This window comes from Pygoscelis adeliae, unplaced genomic scaffold (genome assembly GCF_000699105.1).
Source record: "Pygoscelis adeliae isolate BGI_AS28 unplaced genomic scaffold, ASM69910v1 Scaffold79, whole genome shotgun sequence".
NCBI classification, from domain to species: domain Eukaryota; kingdom Metazoa; phylum Chordata; class Aves; order Sphenisciformes; family Spheniscidae; genus Pygoscelis; species Pygoscelis adeliae.
In genome coordinates, this window is record NW_008825532.1 from 3,205,581 (window position 1) to 3,232,252 (window position 26,672).

The 26,672-nt window shown below is 34.9% G+C and overlaps 1 protein-coding gene across 1 annotated transcript in view; it reads right to left on the bottom strand.

Moving 5' to 3' along the window:
• The window catches only part of LRCH2 (leucine-rich repeats and calponin homology (CH) domain containing 2), a 30,662-nt gene extending 5,676 nt beyond the window's left edge, over positions 1 to 24,986 (bottom strand). Inside the window, exons 1-17 of the mRNA XM_009331753.1 lie at positions 24,980 to 24,986; positions 24,759 to 24,903; positions 21,604 to 21,730; positions 19,413 to 19,518; positions 19,182 to 19,318; positions 18,828 to 18,961; positions 17,166 to 17,253; positions 15,984 to 16,095; positions 15,575 to 15,672; positions 15,421 to 15,488; positions 15,090 to 15,194; positions 9,402 to 9,470; positions 6,850 to 6,898; positions 5,604 to 5,720; positions 1,905 to 1,949; positions 1,404 to 1,454; positions 272 to 329 (exon numbers count right to left, since the gene is read on the bottom strand). Coding sequence (XP_009330028.1) covers positions 272 to 329; positions 1,404 to 1,454; positions 1,905 to 1,949; positions 5,604 to 5,720; positions 6,850 to 6,898; positions 9,402 to 9,470; positions 15,090 to 15,194; positions 15,421 to 15,488; positions 15,575 to 15,672; positions 15,984 to 16,095; positions 17,166 to 17,253; positions 18,828 to 18,961; positions 19,182 to 19,318; positions 19,413 to 19,518; positions 21,604 to 21,730; positions 24,759 to 24,903; positions 24,980 to 24,986 — 1,516 coding nt within the window. The remainder of the gene's footprint in view (positions 1 to 271; positions 330 to 1,403; positions 1,455 to 1,904; positions 1,950 to 5,603; positions 5,721 to 6,849; positions 6,899 to 9,401; positions 9,471 to 15,089; positions 15,195 to 15,420; positions 15,489 to 15,574; positions 15,673 to 15,983; positions 16,096 to 17,165; positions 17,254 to 18,827; positions 18,962 to 19,181; positions 19,319 to 19,412; positions 19,519 to 21,603; positions 21,731 to 24,758; positions 24,904 to 24,979) is intronic.
• Positions 24,987 to 26,672: the final 1,686 nt, after the last annotated feature.

Below are 26,672 nucleotides of genomic sequence, written 5' to 3' on the forward strand. Positions count from 1 at the left end.
TGCAGGAAATAAATCAGTGGGGAAAAAATTAAAAAAATAATTTAAAAAAAATCACTGTGCAACTTGGGGAACTTTCAATTATTTGTTTGCCAAAGCAGCTGTCTATGTCTTTCCCAGTACTATGTTTGTGATAAGTACACTGAGTCAATTACTATACTGTGGCATCTCTTCATATTCATTCCAATTCATGCATCTGCTATTCTTACCATCTGTTCTAGCCCAGGAAATAAACATCTGTTTTATCATGCTATGTTAGAGAACAGCAGCTTACCTGACCTTGGTTTGAGACCAAATGGACCATGAGTGTTACTATCAGTCCTTTCATAATCCTGTTGAAAGAGATAAAGTCAATTTTCTTCCATTTATTAAAAGAATTAACTTTTGCTCCCATCAAGATAGTGTTTAAATTATTCTTGCCTAAGAAAAGTGAGTCCTTCTGCTTAACTGTAACACTCTTTTGAAGGGGACAGTATAAAATAAATGGAATAAAAGTAACCTCACTACATGCAGATAATTATCTTACTGAGGAAGAAAAGCAGCACCAGATTAACTAAAATCTACTCTAAACCATTTCAAACTACTGCAAACCATTCTGAGAACAGAGTTCTAAGCCAGCTGTAAGCAAATACAAATATCCTCCCAACACTTAGCATCGAAGTATTTCTTAAGAAATGTTTACTTTCAACTACGAAGATCAGGTTTTTCCTCATTTCACCATCTAAAAAGAGATGCACACAGTAATTTGGTATGTACATGAGAGATCTTTATTTCAACTCCTTTCACCGTATCTGGGAGATATTCTCATTCTGCTCCCTCAGGTTCCTTATAGACATGAGGTGGAAATGTTCAATCTTTGGTATGCTTTATTCAGAGCTCAGTAGTGCAATGCAACCACCGTGAGACTACGTGGACATTCCTTAAAAAGGAAAGCAACCAGTGAATGAAGCTGCAAGGCTGCACCATAAAGGCGACAACCAGAAGTGTAAAGGATGAAACTCTCTAAGAATTGTCAGTACCTATGGGTTCCCTGTGATATATAAAGTACTAAACCACAAGTTTTACTTAAAATCCTCTGGATGGCTAGTGCATAGGGGAAACCTGTAAAATATGGCAAATTCGATTTTTGTTTTATTAGCTATTTTCTTTAGGAAAGATAATGGAGACAAAGCAATGCACCTTTCTACACACCAGTCAAGAAGAAGAAACAGATATTTGCAAAGGTAAAACAAGTTGTAATATCTGTCTCTAGTTTATCTATTTTTGAATGTTTATTATGATGAAATATTTCTAATTGCCATTTCAAAAGAAACTAACAGCTTTATATCTGCATGGAAAACCTGGTGACAAGTAATGTGCACAAAGAAATGTTTGTTGAATGAAAAACAAAAACCACAAACTTGTACCTCAGACGACACAGGAGACTGTGGGGACACATTAGTATTATCACTGTCTTGCTAAAAAGAAATCAGAGATGATATTATAAAAATGAAAATTATGATTTAACAAGAAACATGAAATTATGAAATACACAAGACATGAGACACGCAACATTTGTCAAGTATGCGACAAACTGGCAGCAACTAAATTTAAAAATGTGTAAGTCAAGGAAACACTGTTCACTGTTTATGTCAAAAACTACTTTTACATTACTTCTGCTTGATGGGTGAATTAACTTTCCTATTACCAAAGCAAGTAAATGTCCTACTTTTCCCCAGTACGCAATCTTGATGACTTTCTCCAAATAAAGGAGTATAATACTTATTTCTGCTCTGGCTTTGGAATGCAAAGTTTGTTTGCATGGACTCTAGCCAGTGATCTCCTGTTCCTGTGACATGTAAGTGCTCATAAAAAGACAAACGAATAAAACGTCTTCTTAAATATTTTACACAATTACTATTTCTCACCTCATCATTTTCATTTCCACTTGAACTCTTTCTGGAAGACTTATACTGCAAAACACACAATTATTACTTTAAAATGGAAGTATGGTTTTCATTTGAACTAAATGGCTTGATATCACTCAGATGTTACTTATTACTGGTGAAACTGCTGAGAAAAAACACATTACAGAATCAAAGGAGCAAAAAGAAATAAAACAGAAAAGGAACATCTAGTTCCTAGGCTAGTCAAGATCTTTATGTTGATGAGAGGATAAGAGCATTTTCAAATTAAATACTTTTATAATGTGAACTCTGACTGCATGTGACAGTTGATCCAAGTGAAAAGATCTTAACAACTGCTACTCTGAAGCATTGTTAGAAAAATCATGCAACCCGTGAAAGTTACTTTTACAGTGTTTTGTTATGTAACTTTAAGATTGCTTACACTTTGTGAGATTGACTTGACATTGTAAAAACACTAAATTAACAAAAAAAAAATCAGTATTTCCTTTACAACTTCAAAGCCTGATCACATCCTTTTATCTATTTAAGACCAGCACTTTTTCCACAGTTCTGATTTGTTGCACACTGCCTTCGTCACTGTCCCACTTCCTGATTATCCTGAAAGTGGAGGAAATGGAGGGATTGAAGGAAGAAATTTACAAAAGCAGTATTTAAGAAAATAAGTGTTTCATTGTCTGCAGAGCAAGTGTACGAAAAATAGAAAGAAACATGCAGCCAGAATTAAAAAGATCCATCACTACAAAACCCTGATAGGTGCGTTGTGTCTACATGGCCGGCCTACCCATCTTTATGATGTAACACCTAACACAGGCTAAATTAAGAGACTAACTTTGGAACTGGAAGGATGGCTCTCCTTCAAAGATCTGACTTTTAGGGGTACATATAGGTTTTAGTTAAAAGAATTTCTTAAAAAGGAAGAAAAACCTGACTTGCAACTACGTTCTTTAATACTAATAAACACGCAAACTTACATAACACTGTTACAGAAAGTTGCATTTATTAGTTATGCATAGAAGATGCTTGTCTTCAAAGTTATAACTGAGCACTGTTGGACTGTATAATTGAACAGCTTTAGAGAGTTCAATTTTCAACAGCTTTCGAACTACATGCTGAACAATGCTGACAACAATGAACAGCATCTCTCTCAAAAATCAAAGTCTAGGACAAACATAGCCTTTGTTGGCTATCCTACTGCCATTCATTTTCTGTGCAAATTAAACATGTCTTTTGAAGAGTGATTGAATAAAGTGTCAGTTGTTGGTTTGTGGGATTCTTTTGTTGTTTTGGGTTTTTTGGTTTTGGTTTTTTTGTTTTGAGGGGGCTTGGGGGGGTGGATTTTTTTTTTTGGTTGTTGGGTTTTCTGTGGGTTGTTTTGTTTTTTGGGTTTGTTTGGTTTTTTTAAACTATGCACAGAGTACAGGTAGTTCTGGGGTCAGATAGAGACCTACTGCATATATCATTGTGTCCTGGTTTTGGCTGGGATAGAGTTCATTTTCTGGATATTCCTTGGGCTTATTTCCTGTACGTTTGCGGTACAAGGGGAATACATTACTTTGGCAGCTGATAAGGCAAAGCCTAATTTTCTATGCCTTGCAGACCTCCGCTGCTGACTTCTATTTATACAGGCCTTTGGCCAGTTCTGTGTTCATGTTTTTCCACCATAATTATCCATATAAAAGCTAGCACATAGTCATTCTTTTCCATTGTGGATACGCTAACAAGAATTTCAGCTTGGATGTAGCTACGATCCAAAACAACTACAGACTATTCTGGGGGGGTGGGGCAGGCATTTTGCTTGATAAAATTGTCTTCAATGGTAAGATTCTTTTTACATATTTAACGCAACAAAGATTTCTGGTTCCAGCAAGACTTTAGTACAATGCCACAAAAAAAGGAGTTCTGATTCTCACAGGCATTTTCCTACCCTTCTGCTGCACAGTACAGTTGCACAGTAAAAATATATAATATGTATAATAAAGATGCTTTATAAATACTTCTGGATGCTGATCCAAGTAAATTTTCCCTGTTCTAACGATGCCCATTGCAGTAATTTGGCATGTATTCTTAAGATTTTAATGTTTGGCAGTACAGATATGATTATTCAATGAGCTTTTTTGCCAAGAAAACATGGACACAATATGAATTGCATTTTCACTGGTTTCTCAGAACAGCAGTAGTACCTTTTTTTTCCCTCCAGTTTGCCATGAAAGACAGGCTTCGTTTCACTTGCTTACTGCCTTGTTTTTGCAAATGAAACTATCAGTGATACAGTATTTTTTGTTACTGGTACAGCCTGCTTAATTCACTTTTGAGACATGTCTATAGCTGTATGCAATGTGATTTCAGGTATCTGCTTCCATCACAGAGCTCAAAACTGAAATCTGTATTAGCATTTAAAGACACCCTTTAAAGTTATGAGAAATCACTAATGCAGGTCTTCTGTATTGATAGCACAGCTGTTTAATGAGTCAAATGGCTGAATTCTGTCTTACTTATAAGTTTCTCCCCTTCCCCTCAAAGGCTGCAGGGCAAAATTAATTTAGGGATGAAAACCCTGGAAAGAGGTCAGTAGAATTCAAGTTAGGATACGACCCCATACACTCTTCAGGAAAAAACATTAATAGCTCCTATAATCACAAGAATATCTGAGCTGTATGGCATGCTCTGTTTTTCCTAGAATTTAATTTCTTTGAAGTTCTGTAGCATTTCATAAAGATGTTTGATGGCAAAAGACCCAAGAAACTAATTTTGTAAGTGACAAATTTAACTCAACCTAGCACTGGTCAGAATTCTCCTATTTCTCTACCATACCCCAAAACAAATTTTATCTAATGCTGCTATAACTTCATATCTGTTTTGCAATAAGTGAACACTGACATCTGGTGACCAATGGTACACACTACAGCAGCAAAGAAATACAGAGAATATTTCCTCTCTAAAATGCAAACTAATGCAGTGAGAACCAAAATGCATAAGTCATTCTTATAACCAAGCTGCACAAAAAGGTAATGCATATTTTCCTTGCACTACAAAAAGAAAAAATCCCTCAAAATGGATGGGGAAGGACTAATGACTGAAGACTAGCTTCTGGCTTTACCAGAAAACAACTGTAAATTACTTTCTTTTATTTAAAGGATAAACAAAGTATTCGGCTGATTTTTTCCTCCTGATTTTCCTGCACTCTCACATTACCCTAAATACATAATATATATGTATGCGTATGTAACTCAAAAGAGCCAAATAAAAAATTACAGGTTACATGCAAAAATAAAAGCATGACAACCTTTGAGGTTTTCTTACCTTTACTTATATAGTTTCTTCTACTCTCATTAAAAAAAAATGTCACCCACCCACACTCCCCCCCCTTCCCTTAAAAACTCTTTTCTAATTTGTTTACTTCTCCTTCTTTCTTCATTCTGCCAAATCACTGGCTGTGTTTCTGGCCAGTGCTGCTCATCCACTGAATCCTTCTGGTTTTCTAGTGGCTATAAGGTTCAGAAATATTTTTACATAAAAGGTAAATATACCTCCTGTGTATATTTATGTATATACACATATACATATGTATACAATTATGACTCAGGTTACATGCAAAAATAAAAGCATGACAACTTTTGAGGTTTTCTTACCTTTACTTATATAGTTTCTTCTACTCTCATTAAAAAAAAAGTGTCACCCACCCACACTCCCCCCCATTACCTTGAAATACTCTTTTCTAATTTGTTTACTTCTCCTTCTTTCTTCATTCTGCCAAATCACTGGCTGTGTTTCTGGCCAGTGCTGCTCATCCATTGAATCCTTCTGGTTTTCCAGTGGCTATAAGGTTCAGAAATATTTTTACATAAAAGGTAAATATACCTCTTGTGTATATTTATGTATATACACATATACATATGTATACAATTATGACTTGTTTGCCTCTCTCAGTCTAGCTTTATGACATGAAAGTGTTATCAGTCTTAATGGTGATTCTGGTAGAAATCACTTATTTCCTTTCAAATCCTAGAACATATTTCACAGAAGTAAAAGAATCTATGAAATAATTCTTAAGAAAATAACACCCGTTTCTGCACTGAGCCTAATTTTTGCAGGTATGTTCGGAAGCCACCTAAGGCTGCCATAAATAACTTCAAAACACCAGTTAGGAGTGTGGTTAGCCACTAGCATATCTAATTTCTCAATCTGAATACTCATTGCAGAAGAAAAAAAAATTGTCTTCTTGTAGCCATCCAAGTATTTGTCTGCTGTTCCTATCTAAAAGATTATACACATCAACTAGCTGTAAAAGAAATCTCAAAGTATGCAGCGTATTCTGAAGACACAGCTAAACTAGATTTATTCTTAAAATAACAGTGAATATGTATGAACATGTCTATTTTATAAAAACTGAAAGCAGACAATCTGAAGGGACCATTTCATAATAAGGCTAAAACTACATTTCCAACTATTTCTTCATATTAGAATATCAGGCCATTTAAAACAATTGCAAATACCTCATGGATTAAAATCTAAAATAATAAAGAGTACTCTACGGTTTCACTGCAATTTTACAGTATCATGCAAGCCTCTCAGTGAGGTATAGGGAATGGAAGGCCTATATAATTCAAACCATTTAGAAACTTAAAAAAAAAGAACATTATGGTGAGGCAATAAAATTTATATGCAAAGAAATACTAAAACCAAGTAAGTAAAACTTACGCCTCATTAGTTTCAAGATCTAAAAGCTAGTACCATATGCTCCATTACATACAAGTCAAATTATCTTGAAGCGTAAGTTCTTCAAAGGTTTTATATTTTCCACCACAATTACATAAATACAGTCACTACGTGTATAAGCAACCATACGAATGTATAAAGGTTTTCTGCCAGAAATACAAAACCAAAAAACCAAAACAAAAACAATCACTCAAATATGAAGCCACCACATTTACATGTGAATATTTACCTGCCAGCTGTATGGGGACACTGGGGAATTCACTTCATCTGTTGAGACACTAAAAATTAAGATGAGAGGCATTATAAAATTTACTACTACTTTGTGTACTTTAAAACCAAGTTACTTTAAAATACCAAAAAAGTGAACACTATTAAAAAGTAGCTTCTCTGCAGCACTACAGTATTTTTTGCCTACCTGTATAAGGATGTCACAATGTGGCTAAAATGTATGACCATTTGACTAAAATCTCAAATCATATTTCATTCTCCTTTACCATATGCTGACAACAGGTCTTCCACACTACAGTACTTTATTCAGATAGAGCTTTTTCCTAAGCATGTTGGTCTTTAGAGATTACTAATACACCTTCATTGTTTTATTTCTCAAAGCAATCAATGAAACATTTTGTTCAAAGCTCACAAAATATCTATTCTTAAACTTTTGGAAGACTCACATGCTTCATTTCACTGTTAGCTCTATACAGTAAAGTAGAAACTTATAGGGAAGGGAAAAATATTTTTAATGGGACAGTGAAACTGCAAAATCTCAAAAAATACACTTTGGAACATGGACTGCCTGAGATTACTGAAAATTCAGAGGTAAATAAAAGCGTTTAGATTTGGTGTCACTTCAAATTTTTCTTTCTAAATCTGTGAAATTCACTTCTATCACCTTACCAGCAACCATTTCATTCACATTCTGACAGCTGGCTTAGCAGCTGTGCAGCATACCAAAAGGCTAACAGCTGGGGATTGAATGCAAGAAGGACATACCACCATAAGCAATTATAATAAATCCTAAAGGGAAAGCAAATAGGTGCTTAGCTTCTGCTACTTTGTATTCCTTTTCCTTCCTGTTTGCCTCAAACCAATAATGCTACTTTTAAAGCTGTTAGGTGTAAGTAATTTGTCTGAATCACGTCCAATAGCTTGATAAGCAATCCAGTTGAGAATTGCAGGAACTGACGCAATAAATAATTGAGTTTTGCGGTTGATACATATGTATCTATTAATTATGACATGTTCAATAAGTGTAAATTCTTTAGGGATATGACAGTCTTTCTACTCTCTTTGTACGTTCCTTACGCAGTGTGTGATTTGGGTTCCTATATATCAGTGCAATAAAACAACCTGCAACTTCTACCATATCTTGTGTGCACACCTCACAGAAGGGGGTGGGGAAGTGGTTGGGGGTTTTTTGGGGGGTGGGGTGTTTTTGTTGTTTTTTTTTTGTTTTGTTTTTAAGTCTCAGAACTGTTTCTGTTCATTAACAAAACAGGGAAAGGTAAATTTAACATTTCCTGGATTACCCTATAATATGAAGGCCTAACACAGCTGTAACCTACAATAGGTGACAGCATCCCAAAGAACAGAAACTGTGTGTTAAGTAACCAAGAACTGGAAAGTTCCAAATGCAAGTGAATAGTTGCAGCGTGGTTCATATAACCACAGGACATGTGCACAACTAGCTCTTTAAAACCGCAGATACCAATGAGAGAGAAGATAGCCAAAATCAGATGTATCATATTGAAATATCTACACTGTGTCCCTCTTCTGTTGGAGTAAATGCTTTCCTGATGTGTACCTGAACTGTAGAGAGCTGTTACCACCCCCAATCCTCTCTTAGCAACACCAACAGCAGTTATAGCTTTTGTCTCCAACATTCACAGCCAAACTACCGTCTGGACACAAGCAGATACAAATTCTTTTGAAGGTACAGATTTTAAAAGACTATGGCAAAAATCACAAAAGTCACCATTTGAATGGAGTTCTCACTAGGAGGCTGCTAGTAAGCTCTCCCTCGTTAGCTTAAAAATTAAAATAGATTATTTCTTGACCAAACTGATTAAAAGAACTGATCTAGGATTCGTTAAGGGAAGGAGGGCTGAAAACTTGCTAAGTTCTCTCTCACCCACGTAGTCAGAAAAGGGAAGCTGTGATTTCCCAATTTTCTAAGGACAAGGCTCTGGGTATTTTTGTTTGTTGTTGATTTGTGGCTTTTTTTTTTTTAATTCAAAGAAAGAGCGTAAGAGTACAGATCCTGAAGACAATCGACTCCTCATTGACACATCCTCCACAAACAGTAAAGGTTTTGCAGGCTGAAATCCCAGCAACACTTTTCCAACAGCTCTTAAGAGCACAGAAGGACTGCCAGGGAGGAAAAATTTAGATGCCTAAGCACAGCTACAGTATCATTTTATGTAACACAGGATCTAACATATCTGCACAGGACTGTTACCTATGGGAGACATGACCTTCTGGACTGGAACTGGATGTCTAAAACATCACTGAATGCCTATCTTTAGGCACCTGAATTGCTGCCATAATCAGACCCACAGATTAGTTTCTGGATGACATCAACTTTCCTAAAGGCTCAAAAGAACGATTTTTTTTTTTCTTTATCTGAAAGAAAGCAGCTCAAGAACAGATTATTTGTGTAGTTTCTATTTCATCTTGAGTTAAAAACATTATGACAGAAGATGGCAGTAGCAACACAAAATAAATATAAAAATTAAATTAATAAAGTATTGAAAGCTGTGATACATTTAAGTATATCAATACCATTTTTCAGATTCCATTGGCTGCTTTGGCCTGTTCCTCGTGCTTACTGAAACTGAATGATTAAGAAGCCTAGAAAGAAGAAAAATACATACTTATTCAACAGCTTTGTAGCTAAACCTTTTTCTTAGAATACATGTTACTTTCACTGCGTAACATTTCCTCATGGCTGTCAAAAATAAAAAATTTTGAACATTCAGGTGACATTTTCCATAAAATTAGAATATCTATGTTTGTACACATATGAAATCCAAGCCCAATCCTGCTTCCATTTAAAAACAATATTGTTTCCAGCTCTTGAAATATTTCAAATTCTGCATTCTAAGGAAGTATAAAACTTGATGATAATTCAAACCAAAATGAAGTCTCCTCTTATTTTTCTCCCTAAATACATACTATTTCAACTGATCTCACATCCGTGTAAAGTTATGCTTCCCTCAACACAAAGGCCCCGCTGTTCACTAAAATTAGAAGACAGAAGATAGTCAACCTAAAGCAGACAAGAAGTGATACACAGATTGAGCACAAGAAGTCAGTCAGTAGGACCAGGTAAGAAGGTAGCTGAGTAAGAAACACTGCAAGTGCAAAGGAAATATAGGGAAAAAGGAGAGGTGGAAAATGGAGAAACACAGGCTAAGAACTAAACAAAAAGTCTAATGCAGGAATGAACCAATGGAAATTCCATTTTTCTAAATGGTAAACAGTCAAAAAAGCCTAAACTTACATAGAGATTCAGAAATGTTTTTTCATCTGGAACACATACCAGACACGTGTACACACACAGGAAGATATGAGCTATTATGGATGTATAAAGTGTTAAAAATAACAAAACAATCAGTAACACTTAAAATTAAATGTTTTCAAGTAAGAATCACATTGAACAGTAACTAGAATGAATAATTCTGAACTCTTGGAGGTAGTAATATTATACTTCAACACTGACTTCATGCGCAGAACTGTGATCAAAGTATATTTACGCTGAATTATATAGAGAACTAGTATGTATTAGAATCAGAAACAATTAGAACACCATCTATTCAATGGAAGAAAGTAACAGTAAGCACCTTTTTATATTTCATTATCATTACATAGGGCAGTACAACCACTAACTTCAAATGATTGATGATTTTCAGACTTCTGATTATTGTGATAACTTTGAGCTCAGTAATCTCATTTGTAGTTTAAATCTCTCACTGTGTGAACCTCAATTTAATGGGATTATGAGAAGTTAAGCCTGTAAACCAATAGACTGCAGCATTCACAGTCTGTAACATCTGCTCCCTATATTTTGTCTTCAGAAACTTAATTTTGAGGGTGCATTCCAGAATTAAATTATACTATAGACTGAAAAATGTGTTACAAAAAATTAATATTCAGAGCATAGGTTATCAAACCATAATATAAACATGCTATTTTAAAGTCATTAATTTTTAGAGCTAATTCCCATTTAAACAAGCCTTATGTCTTCAACTGAAAGCAATGAGAAATTCAGAGAGACTTTGTAGCAAGATGTGAACATTACAATAGAATGAGCTTTAAAAAAAAATAGAAATTGGAGTTACCTAAACAACTTGATGCAACACTTGCACCAAAACTGACACTATCAGTGTAAATTCAATGATTGTATGTAACACAGGCCTTTTTTTTTTTTATACTCATTACATGAAATGTAAAGAAAAACTATTCAAGCTAATTCAAACATGTATACACACACACTTTTCAGCTCATTGTTTCTATGAAACATATATAATGTTTGAGACTATAATAAACTAATTCTATCATAAACAAAGTATATTTTCATACTTTGTAAAACAAAAACAAAAAACACAATAAATCATTTTTGAAACTTCCTGTTTAAAAACTGAAGAATATTGATGGGGAAGTAACAGGAAGTTCAGTATCTGTCAGGTTAGCAGTTACTAGTCCAGTCAGAGAAACCTGAATTTCCTGTGGAATAAGGAACTTGAAAGTTTGTACTTGAAGAAAATGGTGAAGAAAATTAATCTGAATTTACTAAATTGCAGACTAAGGAATTAATGGCAAAATAATTTGTTCAGCTGGAAGTGGGGGGAAATCACTGTAGTCATGTTAAGAACTGTCTTCCAGGAAATACAATGCAAAACTGAGTATGCAAAATGAAAGTACAAGTAGCTCATATTCAGAAGTCATGACCTTTTAAGTGTGGTGCTAATGCTGCAACGATTCCAGCAACTGTTTCCATTCATACTACAACTCATTAAATCCAAAACTTTTTATTAGACAGATCAATTATCAGGCCAATTATTTACTGATGGTCAGACTGAATCACTAAATAAGAACTTGCATAAGACACATGTTAGTACTGCAGTTAATTTCCTACTTATGGTTTCTACTAACCAAACAAATTCTGTTGTTACAGAGATAGCATACAAACTATTACTTTGAAAGGGTTCTAAAACTTATGCAAACTTCAAAATTACCCAACAGCACATATACAATGACACATACTTATATATATTAAACTCAAAACATTGTGACTCATTTTTCTAGTTTTATACCATGAAAGCATAACATCTACTCCAAACTCCTAACCAGATGGGAGAGAAAGGCGATGGCTAGACCAATTATGATATTGGAAAATATTTTCTGAAGTTTGAGAATTTAAAAAGTGGAATCTCTTCTCAGTCACTTATACTTTCATATTTTGAGCAAACATAACATCATGATTAAGGGACACAAATGAAGTGAATGATGGTAATGCTATTTTAAGGTTAGCTATCTTCAAGTTTCAACAAGCACATGCTACCTAGGATCTACAAAGACACTAGAAATATTTTACAGCGAGAGGGAAAAAAAGATGGATTTTACACTCATTCAGGAGCAGTCTAGTGTCTCCACATATGGCTCTGCTTTGTGATGGTAACATGTGCTCTTAGGGATTTAGACAGTTTTAGGAAGTCACTGCTGTCAGGTAAGAACCCATATGTAACTTTGATGCAAACTGAAACAGGCTCATTTGGTACTAGTGAAGATTAAATAATCTAAGCTATCCTACTTTCTTTTGAAACAGACCAGGAATATCCAGAGTAAGCTACAGAGTTTCAATTGATAAGGTAACAAAGTCTGAAATCACTTGATTCATCACCTACATGTCTGAGCATAGTCTACACAGCCCATTCCAGATTTCTTGTTACCTGTGAGGTTTGTGTATCTGCAAATGCTTTCCTCATGGCTGTCAAATGCAAAACAAATTGTCACTGGTCACGCTAATTTGAAAATGATCACTTTAAAACCAAGATATCTTAAATGGAGAAAAAAAAACCCACAAACTTTTGCCTGACGTTCTATACTTGAGGTACTACATATTATAAAACAAAAAACTGAAGAGAAAGCATGCCAAAGGTACAGGAAATTATGGTTCTAGGTTTGGACTCATTTAAATGTGTTTTGGAAAGTTGCCTAATTAAATATTTTCCTTAAATAGTATTTAATCTTAAAGAACGATAAATGCATTGCAATCTATTTTTGATAACAAAATATCTTAGGCTAACTTAGCCAATCCCTTTATTCTGTTTTTGTTCAAGAAATGGCCAAAACGATTTCTTTTGTCCACATTTTAACTTTGGAAATCTGAAGCTCTACAAACACTTTATACCTTGATGCACGTCCTGCCGCCCTTGTCCTCTGGAAGAGTTTTTCACTGAATGAAGTTCTATAGCTTAATGGCCTTCGTCTGTATTCACATTTCATGTACACCAAAGCCAAAGACGGAAGAAGGAAGCAGGACAGGTTGGATGGGAGAGGACAGGGAAGTCATTAGCATAGCAAGCAAAAAGAAAAGAGACTGCATAATATTTAAAAAAAAACCACACTGAACGAACAGAAATACGATTAGTAAGAAATTATTTCATGATGCTCACTTTTCTGAGGATTCTGCTTACTCAGATTGAACGTATTTTCCTCAAATAAACACAGAAATATCTTCACTAAACTTCTAAATATTATTCTTATTGCTGCTTATGACAAAAAATAATAAATTCACAAAACTATGGATTCAAAATCAGGGCTAAATTTTATATCAGAGGTGATTTTGCCCTCATGTACTTAAGGATACATAAGAAAGCTATAAAATTTAAATGCTAAACTAAGAAGTAAAACTTAACAAGTAGTAAGATTGCATATGTCTGAACAATTCAAGAGCAAAACAGAACCATTAGCAAGATCACTGCATTAAGATACAACCTATGACAAATAAAATTTAAGCTGCAGTACGGCAGAAGAGGAGTGGCTTGGTATTTCAAATGATTAGATAACCAGGAAATATTAAAACTAATCAAACAAGACCCACATACAATATAAATAACCATCACATAAAAACCTAATATAAGAAAAAGACACTTATTCTCTCTTTATTAATAAATACAAGAAAATGTAGCATTCTTAATCTTTTTTGCAATACTCTTGGTAATAATAATGTATTAGCATTAAGATTTCATTCTCATATTTTCCCTTCCCAACATGAACCAATTGTTAAATACACTGCATAGAGTTATAAGTAAAACCTATTTTATCTTTTCCACACACTACTGCTATTATATTTAATTATATCATATTATATAAAACGCCAGTGAATTTTTAAACCTCTGCAATTCATAGTATCAGGATATCAATTTCTCTAAAGGCTTTACATGTATTTCAACTATCTTAAAAGAAAAACAGCAGTGCAGAATCTCATCGTTACACAGAAATTCAAAAGAAACAAAAATAGTATTTAAGCTGGTATGAAGTTAAATCCTTTTCTGTGTGTTAATGAATGACTGTAATGAACTATTTTAGTTAATGAATTACTATTAACTACAACTTTTACCTTTTGGGAAAGAGCTTACTCTCACCAAAGTACCGCACTGGTTATTTGCCTGCTTGGTAAAGGAACCAGAGAGAAATCGGTTCCTATCCTAGCCTGTCCACATCCTATGCAACTCCAGGTATTCCTTCCTGCTCTTCCTTTTACACAGTTGTTAACTTGTTCTATTACATTCCTTTAATCTGCTGCTTGTTCTACAGCTCCTTTTCAAAAGTCATTCTGTTGTGATGCCCAACATGAAGTGGAGAAAATCAGGCAGTTCATCAGGATGAACTTACACTGTTCAAATTATTTATTTTTATATAAAATATATAATTAAATGCTCTGTCATTTGACAGACTAATGTTTGAACAAATTTCCCCTTTAGTCCACAGGAAATTTATATCTCACATCAGACTGAATGGAGGAAGTACCACCTAAATTACCTTGTATTTGAATAAAAATAACCAGTCACAAGCAAACTGTATGCAGGTTCCATAACTCATACAAACTACGACAAAGTCATTTTAACGTGTTACCAATAATCTACTTATATGAGCATTAACCATGCCTACTTAAGTATACTGCTTTGAAAAAAAGTATAAAAAATTTACATACATCAAACCAGGAAATCAAGAGACTTTCACATTCATCTCTTCCTTTCCATAGGAGGTATATTACTGCTTCTCTAGACAGCAATTTTATGGAAAGAAACACAGGACAGGTATCTTGAAAGAGTCTGTCACTAACTGTTTAACGGCTGGACAAAACTGTTCATAAATGATAAGGTGTCAAGAGCTTTTGGGTATAAGGCAGGTTAAAGAATAAATTAATTGTAACACAAGTTATCTTAACTAATATTGTAATACCTGTGTTTTTGTTCTTGCTGCAGTAACTGAGCTGCTATTTTTCTTAAGTCAGTCACTTCTTTGAGTTCATCATCATCCTCAGCCAGCAGCTGTTCTTTCTGAAGTCTGAAAAACATTAGTGCTTTACTAAGTCAGGCAAGTCAAGACACAGAAATGGCAACATTAGCGGACAATAACTAAAAAGCGTTTCCTATAAGCTTATTTTCTGTCCAAGGAGCACTATGTGTTCAATATGAGATTTCTTTCCTCCATATGCAAGAAGCTTAAAGCAAAACCACCCTCACCTGCCACAGTCAGTAAAACCTTCCCAAAAAAGATCAAGAAGATTTACCTTTTTTCATCTGCCCAGTCCTCATTCTGTTCTATTTTCTGGGATTTCTCAGTATGTTTTCCCCGTTCCTTACACAGAATGAAAAATAAACTTAGACTTGAATTAAAAAAAAGCAAGCCTGCTGAATGGTTTTTCTTTTGTCAAGCTATGCTACCTTGATATAAGACAGCAATGGTCCAATCTGTACATCTCCTTGCTCAGGAACAGCTCCCTCTTCTGCATTCGGATCAATGTAATCATACACCTCCTGGTCTAGTAAGGATTGATGAAGAATGGAAAAGATGATATTAAACAGTTCTCTCAACCAAATGTTATTCCTGAGAGAGACAGGTACTTATGAAAAATGTCAGATAAAGATAAAACAATGAAATCATGTCTCCTTGAGCTAGAAATAATCTTTTTTCTTTCTGGCCTTGTCTCTTTGTGATTATTACATTGTTTTCTGAAATGATGAAAATACGATGCCAACATGTGATCGTATCATTTTGTGCAATTTTCTTATATTAGTTTACCTAAGCAAAAGTATTTGTTACCTAAAATGACAGATGCACAACAGATATTACCTTTCTGTGGATCGAGTTTACTTCCCATTACATGATTGTCATTCCTTAATGTCTGTTCCCTTGTTGATTCTGATACCTGGGAGTGAAGGCTGATTGTATCATCATCAGATGGCTGCAAAGACAGTCACATTTAATACAGAACTTACATATAAATTACATTATTACATGATTTGCTAAGAACTCACAAATTATAGAGCACCTGACCCTATCATGAGGGATGGCTCCCAGGACAGAAAAAATAACATCAAGTCAGGTGGGGGTTTTTTTTGGGGGGGGTGGGAACGGGGTTTAAGAGAATTATAGCTTAGGGAGTGACAGACAACTGTTCAATACATAATATAATACTGAAATACAGTGTTTTGTTCAAAGAGGTCCAGTCCAGCCCCTGCCAGTGCACTAAGAAAACTGTACTTAGATACTTTCTTATCTAAAGCCTCCAACTACTTTGACTTGTTAGGCCACTGGGGAAAAAAACAAACAAAAAAAAAAATCACAGCTTTACTCCTAATCATTTGGAATTTTCTTAAAAAACCCAACTAGTAATACTCCTTGTTCTACAGTTTTCCCACTAACAATCACTCTGCATTTGTAATAATTCTCTTTATAAAGTTTCAAAAAAATCTTTTGTTCTACACTATTCAGCTTTGACATCACTGTTATTAATTACAGTTCCTCAATCTAGATTTCTACAAATACACAGATAACTTGTAGGGATTTTTATTCTTCACCTTAAACCTATCAGATCATCCAGAAGTTTAGTAATCCTCATTGTTGTTTAAATTTTAACAACATATACAACACTCAAGTTTAGTCCAAATAAACTTTCGTTTTCTTACGTACATTCATTTCATTAGTAACAAAAGAAAGTTTCAAATAAATTTTGTCCTTTGTGTAGACAATAAATATGCACCTAACACATTAAAAGATCCAAACAACTCCTTAGGTCAGAATTCAGTTTTAAAATGTATGAAATTTGGACTGGAACGAACCTTAACCAGAAAAAGTTAAAGCAATATGTAAATAATTTGTGTCTGATACTGGCAATCTAATGGTTTAAACTCAACTGTACAGATATTCAAAGAACATTAAAAGCAACTTAGTTATTTTTCAAATGATACAAAATACAAAGGAAAAAAATTCTAAAAAACAGAAATCACACAAATTCAACTGAAAAACACTCACTTCCGTTGTGGACAACCTTTTATCCCCATTATCACTTCCAATGCCAGAGTCTGGTCCATGATTTTTATTGGGATAAAAGTCCTCCATGCTACATTAAGAAAAACAACACACAAAAAACCACACAGGAATAAAAGAAACAGTAGTTTCACTTTTATAAAAGAAAATAAACATCCTTTTAAAAGTATGTTCTCTATACTCATCTACAGTTGCTGATACAGAATATTTGCACAATGCCCCATGTGCAAAGAACAAATTCTTAATCTCCTACAAGAGTTGTTCAAGAAAAAAGTATCAAAGCAAAGTTAAAGTGGAAGTGTATTACAGTACACTCTCTGTATCTATGCAATTTTAGAATTGTTCTACTTCATTCAAAAATACTGTCTTGAGAAAAGAAGGCTTCCTTTGGAAAACTGCAATTCCTTGAATTCTATTGGCAGACATGGTTTTCTATTAGTAGCAAATATACCTTCCCTAATAGACTGTCATATTATAATGGTTTAACTGCCTGAATATCTATGAAATATTTCCTCCAAGTTTATGCCTTTCGAAGATGCAAAATTGACATCATCAGTCTTCTAACTGTGCACTGGAGCTTGGTTTACATTGTAAGATTATCTGGAAAGTTTAATTAAACAAGTTCTCACTACTACAAATATGATATACCGTGGTAATACCCACGACTTTGTTCCTTTGCAATACATTTTAGCTGTAGGCCTAAAGTTCAGTGGAGGCTTTTGGGGAGCAGTTGTGGACTGTAGTTTTTAGGAGCATTTAGAAGCTATCTATAGGCACTATGGACTAATTCCCTATGGCACAGTTGCCCAAGACCAAGACCATGGACTGAATCTGATGGTTCAGATGATTCTGTGTAAGCTTTATTCATAACTTTCATCTTTCCTTCAGCATTGAACACAGAGGCACAAGTTGCATGTGACATTTTAAGAAAACAGGCAAAGAGAGTGTATTGTTCCATATGGTTTCCAATGGCAAGCCAACTGACAACAGAAAATACAAAAAGCGTTCCTATTTAATTACTCAAGAGGTACTCAGTACAGAAGTCCAATAAAATATTCTGCACTTTTTGACCTCAACTAATCTAATAAAAAGAAATCCATGGTATTTCAGTGACATTTAAGTTAGTTTCCCTAAATATATATGTGGGAGGCAGACTTTCCATCCAACAGACTAACTCTATATTCCAAGACTTTTATGGGAAGTTCTCATCTACTGTTTTGACATATCTGTTTGAGAAATAAATAGCTAAGTTTTCCAATAAATAGATTTAAAATACATCTTTGTTCTGATTTCCAAATCTTTAGTGAGCACAAATCTTTAGTGAGTTTTTTATTTCCAATTCAATAAAATTTACTTCAGAGACTAGTTTCCTAGACGAGATAACAATGATAGATATCTATTCATCTGATTAAAATCAGCTTCCAGTTTTTCAAGACAAGCTAAGTCAGTAACAATGAGCTGCTATGAAAATTTTTCATAGCAGCTCATCTGAGCCAATTAAGCTTCCAGTAACACAACCTTAGAAAATAAATATTATGACTTCTAATTGTTCTTTATTTAAAGTGTTGAAATTACAGCTATTATCTTTAACAAACAGATCACTTTGTAGCAAATGCTAAAGTAAAATAAAACAAAAAACCCACTCACCTGTCTGTGAGTGGCTGGGAGGGGATTCGTTTACCTAATGACGGAAGATCCAAAGAATCTGGTTTTTTATCTATTCTGAGGCACGCCTGAATGCTGAGGAATTTAAATATATGTACTTTACCCTTTAAACATATCTGTTGGGAAAAAAATGAACAACAAAAAAATCTTAATTACATAGCATGTCTTTTGAAAATGCACCCCAACAAATACTTTCTACACTGAGTTTGTACCCACAACTTCCCACTAGGAGAAATACAGCCAAAAAAATGAAAACTTGATTGGTGTAACTTAGAACAGTTCTTCTTTCTTAAGATCCTAGTGCAAATTTCTGAACTAGAACACTTTAATACTAACCTGTGCTGGTGGTATCTGCATTGGATTGTTATCCAAAACTATAACTTGTAAGTGACGTAACTTTCTGTAACAAAGTGGAATTTCTGTAATTTTATTACAAGAAAAATCCAGCTTTACCAAGGGAAGCTCTCCTAATTCTGCATTGGGGGAAACAAAAAAAAAGGAATCAAATCTCTTCTTAACACTTTACCTAATTTACCTACATCAAAGAAATGAAGACTAGTAGCTTACCATCTGGCAACATATGGAGATTATTTCTTCTTATGTTTAATTCTCTAAGTGACTGCAATTTTCCTATCTGCTGGGGAAGAACTTGAAGTTCATTGCAGCTAATATCCTAAGAAAGATATAATTAATAAATTAACTGAAAATCTTAAATTAAATTAAACAAAGGAAAACTGCTATCAAAACTACTATAAAGCATACTATAAAACCAAGAAATCCTCTCTTTCTTGTTTTTTCCACAAAGGGAAGTAGTATCATAACAGATTTCGCTGTTTCTTCAGCATTTAGTGATTCATGTTTCAGAAACTCAATTCAAAAAGTTAAACCAATGAATGATGAAAGACTGATTTTATGATTAAAACTGTAGCCTAGGAATCAGGAGTTCCTGGTGTAGTTCCCATATCAGTTAAAAACTTCTTGTGCTACTGCTGGCAAATGATTTGCATTCTGCTCCTTTTATAAGAATTCTTCTTCTGTAAAAAACCTTGAACCAATCCATGCAACTAAAAATTTACAAAGAGTAGCAGGCTCACCAACTTGTTAGATACAAGCACTAGAGGATGACAGAGCTGCACCAAGCAAACACAGACTACAGCTATTTCTGCCACTAATTTAACATTTATGTAGTCCAGACCAAGTCAACAGTCACGTTGATATGACTGTTTCTAACCTTTTTTATTTCCAATTCAATAAAATTGACTTCAGAGACTAGTTTCCTAGACGAGATAACAATGATAGATATCTATTCATCTGATTAAAATCAACTTCCAGTTTTTCAAGACAAGCTAAGTCAGTAACTAGAAGCCAGGCCTTAACCAGACAAATCCAGCCTCCTTCTCCACTACACACTTCCAGACCTTCAGCTTAGGCACTGCTCATCTACTTTTGGCAACAACGATGTCTGCATAGCTGGACGTCTCAGAAAGTACAGGCTGCTTGGGATCAACTGTTGTGTATCTATTGCAAATTGTTCTCTGTCCATATCACCAAATTTAAGGTGAGATTTCCTTGCTAAAAGCATCTTTCTAGCGCGTGGCTTAGTTGTCAACTTTTTTTTTAATTATATATATAACTTATGTTCTAAACAGGTGTAACACAGGTACTGGAATGAAACTGTCTGGTATGTCCTTAGTCTGTGTCATCAAGCACACATTCTAGGTTTAACAATTTTGAAAACTAAGCCAAAAATACAACTGCAATTCTGAAAAACGTTCACTTCCTGTAAACAATAGCAGTCATCCCATCTTGAAATCCTATGACGCTCAAGTGAGCATAAAGACTTTCTCACCAAAGAGTAGAGGACACTAGAAAAGCCTCACAAACATTCAGAATATCTCATATTACTCATAAATTAAAAAAAAAAAATGTTGATTTATAGCTCAGAAATTAGGTTGTGTTACAAGAAATCTCCAGGGCATACACAGCTACTCTGGAAACAAGATAAGGACTGCTTGCAATGACCAAAGAAATCATACATACTGAAAAAAAACCAGACCTAGTCCAAGTGCCACGTCGGTGAATAATTGTGCCTACTTCTCCAAAACACATGAGCTTAACATGGAGTAATGATCAGAAAATCCCAGAACATTAAGAAATATAGAGAAAGTAATGGATGACAAAGCACAAAACTGTAGTATGCCATAGGATAAAAATCACGTTGCACAGACACAAACTGTGAATTTCACACATCATTCTATTCACCCCAATCAAAATAATGGAATAGCAGAAATGGGGAAAAAAAACCACCACAGAACAAGACAACAATGATTGAATGGCACAGCTTGTGTAAGAGTACAGAGTAAATAGAGATGAACTCTTCAGCTGGAAAGAAGATTGCCGATAACATAAGAAAAATAATAGAATTATGATTACTGTAAGGAAGGTAAACAGAAAAATTTACCATATTTAACAACATACAAGCAAGGGACTCAAATGAAATAATCTGAAGAGCAATTTTATTTATGAGCCCCTTAAGTTTTAGGTAATCCAACATACTGATTTGTGTTTAACCCCATTTTTGAAACTCTACAATATATTATGCCTGTAATTTGAGCTCAAACACTAAGAAAAAGCAGTAACTGAATTTACATTTTGTAGTTCTATATTTCAAAAATTATTAATTTATATTTTCTTTTACCGTAAATAAACTGCTTATAGTTTAAGTTTACTTAGTAAAATGGTTCACAACTGTACTTACCAACTCCATTAGATCTCTCAACTTTCCAATTTCTTCTGGAATGGAGACCAGCTTATTATTACTGACAACCAGAACTTTAAGTGGAAGATCAAACAGGTATTTTGGCAACGTTGATAAAAGATTTCGACTTGAAAGAAAGAAAAATGAACAAACAAGGCTAGAATATAATCTTTTTAAGCCTGACGGGGAGTCCGAGATGCGCATTGCACAACTTTTCTCCTATTCCAGAAGATATTCTCCACCTATTACAATTTCATCTAAATTTAAGCTACAATCTCCATCATGAATTCCTTACCAGATAAAGCCTCTCCGATACATGAATTTTAGGTCCCTATCTTGCTTGATGAAATGAGTATGTACTATAACTGAATCTAACACTAAAAGGTACAGAGAAATCTGTCAAAAGAAATATGTTTGATGTTTGCTTTTATTCTGCTTTCTGGTACCTTCAGAAGGACCACCTGATCTAACAGTCTACCAATATAACCTTCTCAGCAAATCAGAACTTTATACAAGGCCATTGCTTCTCATGTCACATGGTCATGCCAGTCCTGAGCCATCACAAAAAGCCCTTAACATTTATTTATTACTTTGCTGAGCAATAGTCTGGAAGGTAAGTTTTAATTAAAATTTATTTCTTTTGTGTATATCATTTTCCAACTGCACACACGTATGTCTGCTTTGTACACAGGAAATATACTGTTCCTAACAATTTGAATTAAATCCATATTGGGAAAACTACCAAGTGCAGACTGTCACTGTGTCCTGGTTTCGGCAGGGATAGAATTAATTTTCTTCCCAGTAGCTGGTACAGTGCTGTGTTTTGGATTTAGGATGAGAATAATGTTGATAACACACCAATGTTTTAGGTGTTGCTAGGTAATGCTTACACTAGCCAAGGACTTTTTAGTTTCCCATGCTCTACCGACTGAGCAGGCTGGAGGTGCACAAGAAGCCGGGAGGGGACACAGCCAGGACAGCTGCCCCAAACTGGCCAGAGGGACATTCCATACCATGGGACGTCGTGCTCAGTACAGAAACTGGGGGAAAGCTGGCTGGGGGGGCCGCTGCTCGGGGACTGGCTGGGCATCGGTCGGCGGGTGGTGAGCAACTGCACTGTGCATCACTTGCTTTGTGTATTATTATTACTACATTATTATTATTTTATTTCAATTATTAAACTGTTTTTATCTCAACCCACGAGTTTTTCCTCACTTGTGCTCTTCCAATTCTCTCCCCCATCCCACTGGGGGGGGGAGTGAGCGAGTGGCTGTGTGGTGCTCAGTTACTGACCGAGGTTAAACCATGACACTGCCAGAAATACATAGAATTTTTCTAATAAGGTGCTTGTACATTTAAAAAAGCCATCGGAAAACCAGCTTGTTCATATGTGGTATGAAAGCAATTCTTTTCATACATAAAAGTAAAAATTTCAGTAATTGCTGTTAATTTAAGTAGAACTGTGTGGAGGCCAGAAGTCTATTAAAAAAAACCAAAACAAAACAAACGACTTAAGTGTTGACATTTGTGTTCACACTATATTAAGAAAAATCCAGAAGTTTTACTGTTTAATTGATATGTACCAGAGCACTGTTGTCATATTTAAATCAAAGCTTTTTACATTATTTTCTCCATGACTACAGTTTATAAGGCTGCAAAACCAACAAAAATAAATTTGTCCTTGCAACTTTTCAGCTTCAAAGTAGTACTGCAATTTTAATACCATAAAATGAATCTAACTTCTATCAGTATCTTTATAAAAGTAATGTATGTATTCTGTTAATTCTAAGTGAACAATACAAATAAGTTTTGGATGTAGGTATACAATAAGTCTCCTTTTTTATGTTGTATTTCAGGCAGATATGACAGGTTTTTTGGTTAGAGAGCATGAGAAGCAAAAATATAATGTGCAAGTAAACTTTAATTTATTATAAAAATGTGGCAATGAAACAGTCGTTCTCTGCAACAGAAATAAATTCCCTCTGTTTTTTGTTTTTTTTAAAAGAGCTGCCTACTTTACTACGAATTGCACAATACATTTCTTCAGTCATCTGAATCCAAAATTAGAATTTGAGATCACGTGGTTTTCTTCTGTAACAAAATATTGAAACTAATAAGCCAGGATTTTAGCCTGTTCTTCAACTACTGTAGCCCACATGTGCATGCTTTGTGAAAACAGTCCTCAGACATTAGCACAGAAATGAAGACAAAGCACAGTAAGGCAAACGATGATTAGAAGATTTTACTCTTGAAATAACATGCAATGCCCAGTTAGAACTATGCGCTACTTTATTTCTGCGTAAAGAATTGTATCCAGCACCTCAATTATCATCAAAAGAGAAATGGGCTGTTGCTGCCCTGTGAAGAAAGTTAGGTCAAATTTCTTTCAGAAAACACCAAGTTTTATCATATCATTAATCCTCCTTAGAATTGCCACAGAACAGACTACTCTTAAATTATCACTGTAAGTACTGATATTTGCAGATTTTGAGACATAGTTCTTTACTTTTTTCTTTTCCAAGGATCAAGTCACAAAGTTTTTTCAAAATAAATTCTGGAACCAAATCTCACATGTTAAATAGCTCTTAGCCAAGAAGACTGTTTCGGGCTTGATGCAGTCAACACAGGGAACAAGGAATACTGTGGAAAACAGGGTCTCGGCTCTTTATGGGAGGGTTCTTCTAGATTCCCCCTCCTTCCAGAGCTCATATTAATCTTCTGTTCTTCCGAGAAGATCCAACCATATGTTTTCCAAGTTTAAGAACAGCAATACAGCAATGGATGTAAATAATGTGCAAAATAGGGCCTTTTGGACAGAGTAACCTACCCTCTTGAGAGCAGCAAATTTTTACATGTGTAGTTTCTAAACATTGTCTGTCTGCCTAACATTAAAAACAAAGAAAACTTTGTAAACTCTCCTTATCCCCAGCTACCATAGTTTACTGACTGAAATTTCATAATGCAGTCAATTCCCCCCCACAAAGGAAGCAATAACTGCTGGCCCTACAACACCAAGAATAAGGCAAAGGAACAGAATAATTTTATCTATCTGGGCAAAACATGAGGGCACAAGGGCATTCAATGACCTGATGAAGTAGAAGGACACCCCCTCCAATGGAGTTATATAAAGACCAAAAATAACAAGAATTACTCACCTAATGTTAAGGTAGGTAAGCATTTGCAGGTTTTTAATAGATTCTGGAATGGATTTGATGCAGTTGTGATACAAATTTAAAGTTTCCAGTGGTGCAAACAGCCACACATCAGGAGGAATTTCAGTAAATCTGTTCTTTGAAAGATCTAGAAGCAGAAGAAAAAAAACATCTTTTTAGTCAAAAATTTCCCTGCAGCGAGAGATAAAAGTACCCACTGTTACTCGTCATGCCCCTAAAAATTAAGGTGTTGCAAGAAGTGTAAAATAATTCAGTTTTACCAGATGCTACTGCATATAATTAATACACAAAAAAGACTTAAAATACTAAGAGATTGTTGTTTGATATGCAATTATAACAGAAAACAGAAAAAATGACAGGAATTCAAAAATGTATTACCCACTACATAAATAAGAACATTTAAAAATGCAGCTGAATATCAGTTTTGATTGTCCCTCCTCTATCACTCTTTGTTCTTTGCAACTGTTGGGTTTTTTTCCTCCAATTCTTGGCACAACAGTAAGTCAAGGTACAAACCCAGTAAACATTATTTTTCCTGTTTGATAGCTACATTAGAATCCGATTTCATTGTACAAAATATCTGCAACACTAAAGCCAAGTTTGCAAAAAACCTTACGTATTTGTTTTGCTAAAGAACTACAATTCTCATCTAAAAAATATTCTTTATTGCAAGCACAGTAACTGAGACATTCTCCAGTTACACATTTATAACTTAGGCAAAAAGATAATAAAGTCACAAAAACCAATGCCAAATGCATTTAGCTATAAAAATAAGGATGCAATTTAGTCTAGCCTAACAGCAGAAGGAGATGATATCTTTGACAGTGGAAACATAATACTTGAACTAGAGTTATTTTGCCAATGCATGACTGCATTGTGCAAATCTGCATGCAGAAGATATGAAAAACCAGTACACTACAAAAATGCATACCATCTCTGACTATATGAAATCTTTAAAAAGACCAGAAAATTCAAGTGGGATGTGACCCAAGAATCCTGGAAATTTTCAGGTAACTACCAGAACCTGTGTCATAGAAAGTCCATGAAACTACCTTGGAAGAAAGATGTTTACTGGAGAATGACTGTCTACTTTTTTGAAAGTAACCCTGGTTCCCAACCCAAGATATTTCAAAAGGATGTGGTTTCTCAGAAACGCTGAACAAACTCTTTTAACAAAGAAGCAATACAGATCCCTTGCTATTTCAGGCTTTAGTTCTCAGTTTCTAACACTTGCATGAAACAACTGTTTCTGCTTAGCTCCTACCACATTATCATTGGAACAAACATACAGTTTGTTCTACGTTAGACTGAAAAAACAGACTAGAAAGTGGCTGGAAAAGCGGCTCAAAGTCACTGTCAGGCTCAAAGAGGATAGCTCAACATGCTGCTATGAGCAGCATTTCTCAGCGCCAACACTGGAATCAGCATCATTTAGTATCTTCATCAACAACCTGGAAAACAGGATAGAATGTGCCCTCAGGAAGGCCGGACAACACCAAGTTGGAGGGAGTGAAGAGGCAACTCACATGCTGGAGGGATGGGATGCCAGCCAGAGTGACCTCGACTGGCAGACACCCCATCCAGTTTAACAAAGGCAAATGCAAAGACTTGCACCTGTGGCAGAATAACTCCTCACACCAGTGTGCGCTGGAGGACAAAAGGGTAGAAGATAGCTTTGCAGAGAAGAACACATGATGCTGGTACACAACAGGCTGAATGCAAGTCATCAGCGTGCCCAGAGTGGGGAAGGCCATCCACAGTGTCCTGCAGATGCCCATCAAATAAAACGGTACAATGAAACATCACCTTCCAGTGGCATTATTTTTGGAAGTAGCCTCAACTTTGCTTCCTGAAGTCTACAATATGTGAAATTTGTGAGCTAACTGGCTGTCACTC